This window comes from Strix uralensis, chromosome 1 (assembly GCF_047716275.1).
Source record: "Strix uralensis isolate ZFMK-TIS-50842 chromosome 1, bStrUra1, whole genome shotgun sequence".
Taxonomy (NCBI): domain Eukaryota; kingdom Metazoa; phylum Chordata; class Aves; order Strigiformes; family Strigidae; genus Strix; species Strix uralensis.
In genome coordinates, this window is record NC_133972.1 from 152243882 (window position 1) to 152255822 (window position 11941).

At 42.6% G+C, this 11941-nt stretch overlaps 1 protein-coding gene across 14 annotated transcripts in view; it reads right to left on the minus strand.

Annotated features, from left to right (window-relative positions):
- UBR5 (ubiquitin protein ligase E3 component n-recognin 5) overlaps positions 1–11143 on the minus strand; it is a 90327-nt gene extending 79184 nt beyond the window's left edge. For 11 of the 14 annotated variants that reach the window (XM_074885924.1, XM_074885836.1, XM_074885934.1 and 8 more), the window contains exon 1: positions 10818–11143. In XM_074885924.1, coding sequence (XP_074742025.1) covers positions 10818–10879 — 62 coding nt within the window. In that variant the 5' untranslated portion in view covers positions 10880–11143. The remainder of the gene's footprint in view (positions 1–10817) is intronic. The other 3 variants (XM_074885908.1, XM_074885900.1, XM_074885874.1) reach the window with 1 other exon arrangement.
- Positions 11144–11941: the final 798 nt, after the last annotated feature.

An 11941-nucleotide genomic window follows, 5' to 3' on the forward strand; every position in this document is an offset into this window, starting at 1 on the left:
AGTAGATTCACAGCTACAGGTTGCCTAAATGCCTAGTGATGTTTCTGTGGAAAAAAGAAAAATACACTACAGGAGAATGAGTCAGCCTCAATCTGATGTTATTCTATGGCAGCAGACTTCCAAAACTATGGGTCACAGATTCAGGTAATATAAGACAGAAATCTTTTCTCTGGTGTAAAATGCATCAAATCACCATTCTGTGTTTCCAGAGTCTGTTCAACTGCACAAAGTCCTTGTAGCTGCAAAGAATTTCTGCTTAACACTTAGCAGAAGGCTATTTCTTCAGCCACATGGCCACTAAAAGCTAAACAATTGGATCAACTAACTCAGCTGGGTGCAAGTTCTGAATCTTAAAACAATGAAAGCTGTAAGCTATTTAGCTATCCATCATTTTAGTAAGTATATCCTTCCATGATAGTTAAAAGTGGATAACGGGAATTTAGAACGCCATGGATGCCTTCAAGGATACCTGAAAAATACTCACATGAAATAACATGAGCCAGTATTACTATGTTAAGCAACATATGAATGCTAGCTACCAAAATGTAGCTAGGAAGCTGTACACTTGTTTGACTAGAATGAGTGAAACTTAAAAGACCACATTTAGACAAAGTGGAAAAAAAAATCCCAATTTTTTACTGTCACAGCATTGCTGTGGTGATTCCACTAAAAAAATTTTGCTATCAAAATAAAAAATCCAGTTATTGTAAAATCTTAAAACCTTTTTGTGTCCCATAGTGATAGATTGTTAAAGCTCCTTGAAGAGTTAATTACAACCCACCAGGGAGGCTGTGTATTTACCAGCACACCAGCTTAAAGCCAGGAGAGCCAGATTCTGGTCCCAGTTGAGGCTACTGTGAGAACCCAAACCATAATCTCTCTACCATTTTCCCTTTCATCTTGGTCTAAGATTTTGGAAGCCATGACCACTATGTGCAAAGTTGGAAAATGGCCTTTGTATAGAGCATTCAAATGCTGCAAAAAATATTTTAAAAAGTAGAAACTGTCAGGTTAGACACTTTGTGTCTTGGCTAGAGAAAAGCAACAGTGTATTTTGTACAAGTGATTTTATTAAAAGCAAAGCACAAATAAAACACTGAATTCTAATTGATTTGCAATGAAGTCCAGTGTGTTTATTCACAGGCTGAATTAGTTTTAGCAATAGGGAAAGATCATTTAGCATGTCCAGTCCTTCCCTTGCTAATTCCTCCAGTTCCAAGGCTTGAAGACTTCAACAAAAACTCTGATATCACAGTATTATCTGCACATCACTTTTTCAATCTTGTTAAAAACTGCCTTTTAAATACCATGGACTTCCCTCCTCACACTGCACTACTAAACATACATCTTCAAAACCTTCCTCTCAGACACTGCATCTTTGATTTAGATAGGAACGGAATGAGGCCTGGCGTAGGAAGCAGAGAGCACGCACCATGCCAGAAAAACAAGCAGCCAAATCGCTTTGTCAGATGCACACTGAAGGCAAAGTAACTCAAAAGAAACCCCAGCTTTTGAGGTGCACAGCTCATCACAATAATTTTTTTCATTGCCAGAAAACAGATCCTCTCTTTTCCATCTGTCTGTACCACAACCACAAAACTCCAGGTGCTTCCCCTCAGCATAACCAGTATTTTGGTTCCTCTGCAAGAGCTCATGAAGCAGCACGTTGCTCGTACCTCCTGCTTCACATTTTGCCTACGGCCATACTATTTCAGGTAACAGTCTTGCCAGACACAGATTCTGCATCACATGAGAAAGAAACAAAGCTTTGGCCATTCCAGCAAACAGCCTGTAATCCCCCTACACCCTCCCATCAAGAGCAGGACAATCCTAGCCAGATTAATTACATTCTGCCTACCCAATCTGCCCCACAACGAAGAGATGCTATGATTTGTATCATTGGAATGTTTTATTAAGTACCTTTAAATCCTTGCTCTAGACAGATACATTTTGCCAAAGTCAGCAAATTGCGTAAATAACGCCTTAAAGAAAAAAAAAAAGGAAAAAGAAAAAAGAAAAAAAGAGAGAAGGAAAAATGCTGTTACTAATGTACTAAGTGTGGTCAAAGCTTGAGAAAAGAGTTTTAACAACCTAAGAGAGAGATCTTCATTAAAGGTCAGACAACAGTAACTCAGTTATATTAAAAGAAAAAACAATATAAAATGGATTAAAAGCCATAAATCCTCTTTAGAAGATTTCTTGATATTTACCAGAAAGAGAAAAAAAATGCAGCTCTGATCATTTTCAGGTTGGACAGAGAACAGCAAAACTTCATACCATAAATGAAAGAATAAACACTGAGAGACAGGTTTAAGAAAATTTTGCAAGATGAATGAGAAATTTAAATGATACCACACTTATTGAAAGAAGTGACAAACCCCAATGACTTCAAATGACAACAGAGTAAGGCCTACAGCTCTCATTCAACTGCGCTCACATAGGTAAGTAACCTCAGTTTTTGGTAAAAACATTGTAGCACAAGTATTTGTCTATATTAAGTCAATGCCAGACTCCACACTGGAACTATATAGTGAAATTGTAATTTTCAGTAGAATCCAGAGATACCAATGAAGGTCCATCTCACTGTATCGGAACTACCTACGGATGCAAAGAGCTAATCTATCCCAAAGGTGAAAAAGCTAAAAGTTTGAGGAAACCTAAGAATAGAGAATGAAGCATAACAAAAGACTGTACGCAAATTTTCAAAATGTCATTTTAACACAGGCTTGTCTTAAACTAGTCAACTACTACTTCTACACAACTAAAAAAAGACAAAAATTAGCATCCAGCTTAACTAGAGATGATGGCAAACATGCTGCAGAAAATAATATCACCCAGCCTGTGTACAGAGCACAGGGTTTCTTTCTAGACTATTTTCTAATGAACAAGCAAACTACAGCTGCATGGGTATAATCACCCTAGATTACTCAAGATATTCCCAGCTGTCCACAATACTTATTGCTTTGAGTAAAAAGCAAAAACCCCAAACAAAAAATACAAACCCTTGAATGTGGTTCGGGGTTTTTTTTTTGCAGAAGACAAATTTCACAAGACTGCTGAAGTCTCCAGCAGCCTTTGTGCTTTCATCTGTTGAGTTACACTACCGTTGTCACAAATTAAATTGGTAGATCTCACAGCTGGCAATGAAACGACGATAGTGAGAAGTTCCAACACAGTTAATGTCCAAAATAGTACTAATCATGTCAATGTTTTCAAAGTTTTTTATTCTGCATTCTTTAATACAACACCATAATGTAAAATTAAATAAGAGACCAAAGTTATTATTGGGCATCTTTTCTGATAAAAGGTAGTCACCAGTTTAATCAAGAAAAGCTGTCCAAAACAAAATTACAGAAAATATGTATTTCATCTCCCTTGTGGATGTAAACAATTTGAGAAATTGCTAAGAGACATTTTATGGCATAGCACCAACAGACTTGGGATTACAAAAATTAGCCAATGACACAAACTTTTAGAACTGCAACAAAATAATCATGCTGGGGTGTTACAAAAGGGTGCCAAACAAATATTCAAAACTTTTCTGTACCATCATGGATTAGTACTGTAAAGCACACTGCACTTTAAAGCATAGTAGCTCAGATTTGCTGAAAGACAAGGTAAAGCATATTTACCATGAGAAATTCCCCTGACAAGTGCTAGCAGTAGCAGTGAGACTTGTGAGAGGAAGACAAAATTTTCAAAGATAGCAAATTCAATAGTTACACCACTCAACTGGAACCAAACTGGCTATTTTACATAAATGTAGATGACCAGTGTGCCCACCTTACCCCTTTCTACTCAGTTTTTCAGTATGTTTGATCACATCAGTGAGGTGGTACATGTTCTCTCTCAAATGTAACAAAAAGCTCTTTAAATTGAAACAAAAGTTAATTTTCCTTGGAGGGGAAGGGTAAGAGAAAAGGAAGCAGTGTTGGTTAACTGCTTTTTTTAAGCACAAGAGAGACTTTAAAAAGTAGAGCACAGAGTTTATTGTCAAAATAGTTCTGTGCCAGAAAGAAATTAAGATATGAAACCTGCATAATTACTGCTGTAATGCAACTAGAGCTGTGACCATCCTCATTTAAACTGACAGGCTTACAGTTCTGGACAAAATACATTCACACACTTATTTCAGTATTTTTTTCTCCTAATCATACCTCCCAATTTAAAATCCTCTAGCCACTACAACTATGGCCCCCATGTTTTCTCTGGGGCATATACAGGTGCCAACTACTGCAGTCTTCTATGTGAACTTGTTACTAAGAGCCAAATCCTTAGTGGACTTCACCAAATTCAAGCTTAAAAAAAAACGTTCATGCAACTGAAAAGCACAAGTAGGTTTCATATATGGTTTTCTTCTGCATAAGTGGCTGTTGAGTTGATGCAGAGAAAGACAAAACAGCAGCTTTTACAGGCAGCATCTTGTAAATGTAACTACCTAGATTGCTGTTAGTGTAATCACTACAATAAAAACTACTTTGAAATCCCTTCTTCTTTATGTAATTTTCAAATACATGCTACCATCTCTTTCATTTAAGTCACGAACAATTAACTGTGCCATAACTGTAAAAAGGCAGCTACAACAACACTACAGAGCTTGCCATGCTTAGGTACAACCTTGTTTGTTTTTCTCAAGTATTAAGTAATTTTTCACGTAAATGTAATTGTCTATTGAACAGTTATCTACTAAAAATTTAGATAGTTTAAGAAAAAAGTGTCATGCCCTTTACATCTCTTTTACAGTTAAACTGCAAATTTTTGACAAACAACTTTTTACAAAAGTATCCTACATGACAACTAGAACATTTAATAAATACATACTATACCAAAATTACCTTAGAAGTATGCTATTGTTTACAGATTTTAACTTTTACCGAGAATTAGCACATAAATGTCATTGACTGATATCTTACCGTTCTCAGAATTTGAAAAAATTGTTTCTGACAGCTCTGACTTGCATTGCCAACCTTAAAATATGGCTATTAATATCTTACTCCACTAATCTTACTTTATCATTGGTATAACAACAAATATACTCAAGCCTCATAGATAATTTGAGAAGGAAAAAAGAGGCACTGTTTGTGCCCCAATTACTATTTCACTAAATTCCTTGTGACAGGTCACAACTACTCTCAGCCCGGATCGCATTCACAGTACAGTTTCACATTACAGTAGCCAAAATAAACTTGCTGCTTTCAAAATGGAAGGAACTCAACCCTGCTTCCTCTTCCCCGTTCTTCACTGGCAACTCTCCTTCCTGCAGCACTTTTCAAAAATCCCCACTTTTTATCCATCCACTCTGATGCTCACCCAACCAGGAGATAAACCAGTTCAACTTCCTAATGCACAAAATTGTATTTACTTCACTTTACCAGGGTTAGCTTTATACCATTTTAGTAAATTAAGTCAGCTTACTGTGGGATCAGACACTTAAAAGTCAGCACAAAGTAAGAACTGGAGAAAACAGACCTCCCCCTTTCAGAAGAGAGCAATTACTTTAACTTACAACATCTCGGGAAAGTTTCAGCAAGAACATTCACAGACAATTACATACATACTCTCTAAAAAGCAGTGTCTGGGGTGTAGCAAACAATTGTAACCAGAAGAGGACCCTGGCAGAGCAAAGTCCAAAAAGGCCTAGACTATTGGCCTATGTATAAGTGACCTTTCACGTTCAAACAGATAGGAAGTGATGCTTATGCATAAGTTCTGATGCTTAACTTCCCAAATTATCATTGTTAAATAACAGTATTGAAATAAACTTAATGCACTGCTTCTCAATGTATAAATCTATAATGGTCCATATAACCACAGTGGTGGTGCAAACCTTTTGATGCAGCTAGAACTTTTTACTTGAAAAAAAAGCGTTTCCAAGTAAGAGTCTGATGATAATAACAATGCCATGACAGTCATGCTATTCCCTCACTCTCTTCTAAAATACATCAATTTAAATTTGTTAGGCTTTCAAGAAATTTATCCTAAAAACAAAGTCAACACTACTCCTGTTACTAAAGTCTCTACAAGCAACTGTAACTCAGGGAATTAAAGTACTACATCAGCAATGCTTTCCCTGTAATTAAACCACCTATTCCTGTTTGAGGCAGCCTAACTTCACTTTTGCTAAAGTAGAGTAGGAAACAATTTAAAGCACACCAAAATAAATCACTTGAGCTAAAAGTAATACTGTATTATCCACACACAACTTTCAGGTTTTCTATTTAAGAACAAGTCGGACAATCCCTTCTTTCCCCCAACTTTGAGCAGCAATGCAGACTACATGTGAGTAACAGCAGGAAGCTCATGCTCGGGCTGCCTTCCTCTCCACAAGAGGACAGGCACTCTCTCAGCACGCCCGTGGAGGTAGAAGAGGCAGTTCAGAGCGCAACACCCACCCGCACTTTCAGGAGCTCTCTCTCCCTCTCCGTGCATGCTCCCGCAGATGTGTGGGGCCAGGACACCAGCTCCACATCCCTGCTGGCTCCCCACACAGAATCATACCACACCCTACGCGAGCTCCTTCCAGCAACATCTGCTTGGGATTTTAACAGATTTGCTCATCAGTAAATGCAAAGAGGGGGTAAGAAAATCTGCCAGAGTAGCAGCCCACATATCCACTGACCACTTCCCTATTACTTTGAAATCCTGTTTTCATGCACATAAACTATGAGATACACTGGCACAGACTAAAAGGGTAAGTTCTTGCTAGGTACTTTTTCTACAGAAATTGATTATCAGAGGGTGTAAACAATGCAGGCAACAAAGTACACTAGTTAATTTTTCAGTTCAGGCATGGCCTGAGTCAGTAATATTCAAATAACAGAGAAAGGCATTGACTATATTATTAAGGAAAAGCAAACTCACATAAAGGCAAGATAATCCTTTCTTCCCCCAAAGCTGACTGCACATACTCAGTGAAGCTTCAAACAAACTTTTCTCAGTCACATTACTTGCTTCAAAGAGCTTACTGTGAGAAAACTTATTCCATACCACTTCTTAACATTCATCTTAAATTCAAATACCCTCTGTTTAACAAAACTCATTACATCTCATCTTCAAGAAGAGAGAAAAAGGCACAATAACATTGTATTGATGACCACTTCAAAAATGACATCTTACCCTGTGCTAGGACTTAAATGGTTTTGCTGACAAGAATTTTCTTAGTATAAGGTAAAAACAAAGGCAAAGCCTTGATGTGAATGCTGTCTCTGAAGGTTAGTTCGCTTACAGAAAGCCATTCATGTAAGGTGAAAGACTCCCCTTCTCATTCTACAGAGTAGCAAGTTAAACTGCTCCTGTGAAGTTTCATAATAGCCAAGAAATGGTTATTTGTCATGGTTACACCCATTTCCTAACCCAGCATAAAATTAAGAAATATACTAAGAAGAATTTACCGAGATTGTCTTATCTAAGAAATTGTGTATCAAGCTTCCTTCATAAAGCCTCTGACCCTAAAACATACATGAAGCAGGTGGATCACAACAAAATATATCTAACACCCACTGCAACAGAAGCTGGGCATCTCTTTTTCAAAGATTAAAGCCATTCATTATTTACATCCCAAATATTTTATGGAGTTGTTTCTCAAACTGCAAGCCATACCCAATTTTTCTCCTGCTAAACTTTTCATATTCAGTCTGCAGAGGACAAATTGCTTGGGAGAAAATTTCCAAGTTACCTATCTTCTTAAATAAACTTACCAGAAAAAGCTTAATGGCTTCAGTTCATCCTAAACAAAAGTTTAGCCTACTAGCAATTTCAAAAAATGAATCCTAATACAACTGCAAAACTACATATAACCTTGTCCTCTATGAGCTTTCTTCAGTGCAACTAGCTTCCAGACATCAGAGTGAATACCATAAACAAGCCAACGTTGCTTCAACTTATTTGAGAGAGGTCTAATAACTACCATCAAGGTACAATATTAACTAGTATTTTCAAAAACACTAGTTAAGAAGTACTTTCAGATGATGAGCAGGCATGTTCAGTAGTCTTCCCAATTATTTGTGGTTCTACAGTTACTTTTTCCTTTTTTCTTCAAAGCGTTTTACCATTCTCCGAGTTGCTGCATAAATAAGAGGGATAACAAATTACACAGAAAATCTAATAAAAACTGTAAAACAGAGTGACACAAAGTGTACCAAACCAAACTGAGAAAAACTACTGCCTCACATTTTGGAGACGGCAGTACTTCAGGACAAGGATGCTTTCCAAACACACTTCACCCCCTTCACACATCTACGCTCATTATTAAGCATAACATATCAAATATTTTATTATGAAAATTCAAAACTGTCATGTATCCTGAACACACAGAGTTTGCACTTATAAACCCCTTCTGTTTTAAAATGTGATTATTCCTTAGATGCAGAACATGGATCCATTCCTGAAAGCAATACAATTGATCATGTTCTACGTACACTACAAATGAAAGCATACAATGCAGAATTATGGTCCCAAAATCAGATTCTGAGAAGCAATTATCATTCAGAATGAAGACAGAAAAAACCTAACTTTGCTACTGACCACCAGCTGCAGCAGAGACTCAAAAAAAGCCTATAAAGTGTGACAGGGGAAAGAAACATCATGGAGATGTGAGATGTTCCAAGATCCTAACTTCTGCAAGCATGCATGTGGGAATTTATTAAGCTATCTAGATCCTGATCTACACTGATAAAACAGTAATAAGCAGCAATGCTACTGATAAAATTGAACTGGCATTTCCAGCACATATGTGTGCGCCTCAACCCTATTTATGAATCATTTGGGTTTCACTGCATTACAAGTTCTGATACACAGCTACCGCACTTCTAATACAATTATATTTATGAAGTGGAAATTTATGACTTGCAGCTCAGATCAAGGAGCCACTTGATTTTTCAGAATAAGTCACTACTTAATAGCACTTCTGCAGCTTTCTCCATATATTAATTACCACACATTATGAAGCTTCCTGTATCAAATAGTAGTTGTAAGAGCTGTCGCTGTGGTAAGGAGGAGGGAAAAAAAAGAAATTAAAAAAAATTAGGAAGCATTATGAAGACTGAAGATACATCATATTTAACATCAATAAGTCAACAAAACAGGTGACATTAAAGAAAAAGCAGATGAGCTCTCTCACTCTGAGCAAAGTGTGATAATTACATGCTAAATGTTTTCTAAGGGCCTATCAACATTTAAAAAAAAAAAAAGAAAAACCACTGGAGCCCTTTCAAGTTCAAAGTCCTAGATTTTTCCCTAAATCAAAACAGTGCACTGAAGAAGCACAAGAAATCCTAGTACAGCATCACCTCTCAGTTTGTCACTCTAAAGGAAGATAATGTATGCTAAATTTGAATGTATTACTGTGGAGAAAGCCAATCTTAGGAACAGGTAGGCCTCCTAGGAAGCAGGATCCTGTAAAATGTATTATCAGGCTAAGGGAAAAAAAAATACACTCCACACTAACACAGTTCAAGTTTTGGACCTATTTTATCATTACAAGTTTCTTTCCCCTGTTTAAGGGCATGGACGATGTAGTTTGCCAGAAATTTTATCTTTACAATGACCTATTTTCATCACCATAAGCCCTCAAACCTCAGCTGCGTTTTAATAGAGGCATCTCAAAGACTGGTCTAGGAAAAAGTGACCATACAAACAATAGTGAAATAAGCTGGACCCTGACCTACTCTGAAACCAGAAGAATACAACCAAGACCCCCATACTTCTTAAGATTTATAAGTATTTAAATATTTTTTATAAAAATAACATTTATCTATAGTGTAAAAAAATATGCTGGTTTCTATTCAGTGATGATTAATGTCGATTTATTCACACACAAATTTATAAGATATTAAATATGAACAGTTACATGTTTCTTAGGAATTTCTATATAAAAGAGCACAAGTAAAATTCACAAGCTGTAACACATACCATTAGTAATTGCTGCAGAAGAAATATTTGACAGCCACACAGTGCTGTCAAATCCACATCAAGCAGCAAAGAAAATTCGATTCACAGATTTATTTTCTCTCAAGCATTCTACTTTCTCCACAGCCTGCAATTTCTCTCCCCCAATTCAACATAAAGTTAGCTGCGAGGTTTCCAAGCAGACTGCCCTTCAGTTCCAGCTGTCATTCCCATCCCAGCCAAGCCGCACACGATCAGTAACCCGGAGATGGGGCCTCCTTTCTCATTTAAAAAACGTATGTATGAAGGGGAACGCAGAGCACACTGCCGGTACGTGCGCGTGTAACATCCCTGGCGTACGTCTTCTTTATCCTCGCTCCCATCATTCTCTCACACACACCGCGATCCCCCACCCGCATTGTCTGCCTCGCTCCATCTCCGATTCATACGGACACATTCTCGCTCCTCCTCGTCCAGGGATCCTCGGGAACCCACTTCCCGGGGCAGACCCGGGGCTCCCCTGTCAGGCTGGAGTCCCCCCGCCGGGGCCGCGAAGGGGCGGCGGGCCCACGGCGAAGGTCACGGCCCCCCACCCCCGCTCCCTCGGGGGGCAAAGTTTACGGCGGCGGCCGCCCGGAGAAGCCGGGTGTGCGCGGCGCGGCCCGCACCGCTCCTCGCCGCCGGCCCCGGCGGGAGGAAAGCGCCGGGGCCCTGCGGCCCCGCGGCGCGGCGGCGGGACGGCAGCACGGCGGGGGGGAGGGGGGGGGTTGCCGGGACGTCCCCCGCGGCCGGCGCTGCCCGCTCCCCCGGGGCGCCCCCGCCGCGCCACGCTCCGGCCGGCCGCCGCCAGCCCCTCCCCTCACCCACAGGGGGCCGAGCCCCGCCAGGCCGGCCCCTCCCCTCCGCCCCCCGCCGCACGGCCTGCCCCTCACCGGTCATTGAGCTGGTCCTCGGTGCCCGGCAGCGGGTGCACCACGAAGTGGATCGAGGTCATGTTCCGCGCCGCCGCCGCTGCCCCCCCCGGCGGAGGGAGGCGGGCGGGCGGGGGCCAGGCACACAATGGGGGCGGGGGGGGCGGCGGGGGAGGGGGCGCTCGGTCTCCGTCCCTCCCCCGGGGCCGCTCGTGGCCGCCGGTGGAGTCCTCGGCTCACCCGCCGCGGCGCGGAGCGCGAGGAAGAAGGAGCCCGCCGCAACGGCGCCGGGAGGAGGCTCAGCCCGCACCGCACTCACACACGCGCCGCCATCTTAACTTCCAGCGGGCCCTTCTCCCTCCCTCCGTGCGCCGCGCCGGGGAGGGCGGGGCGGCAGCGCGCGGCCGCGGTGTAAGCCTCGCGCTGACTGGCGCGCGCGCCGCCGCGCGGCGCCCCTTCACTAAGCGCGCCGCCGATTGGTCGGGACGGCCTCGCGGAGCGCGGTGACGTCATGCGCGAGAGACGTAAAGGACCACGTGCCCCTGAGAGCGACTTCCCAGCGGGCGGGGTGGCGCGCGCGGGGCTCCCTGAGGCGCCGAACGGGGCCCCTCCCCTCCCCCCCCCCCTCCCCGCGTCGGCGGGAGCGGAGCGGGAGGCGCTGCTGTCGCTTCCCTTCGGTCGGTGGGGGGCCGGGCTGGCCTAGCCCGGCCCTGTGGCGGCCGGTCCGGCCGTGGCGCTGGGGCCGCTCTCCGGGCACAGGCCGCGGCGCACCAACCCGTTCCGCCGGCTTCCCCGCCGCGCCGCGGCCTTGCATAGCGCGTTGACCGCCTTCCCGGGGCTGCGCGGGTCGAGCCGTTCCCCGTGAGTGGCACATGCCTCGCCTCGCTGACCCCCGGCGCGGCGTGTGGTCTGCGGGAGTGGTTTCGGGGGTGGAAATCGGGGAGCAGATGTGTGAGGCCGTGCCTGTCACCGGGGGGTCCCCAGGAGGGGGTTGCGACGGGGCTTCCCCTCCCACCCCGGTGCACGGGTGGCCGCAGGTGTGCTTCAAACCCACTGGCGTCCATCCCCTGCTCTCCAAAGCCGGCTGCTTGCTTCCTAATTCCTAGTTACAAGTAATCCAGTCGTTTCCCTCCCAACAGCCGGAG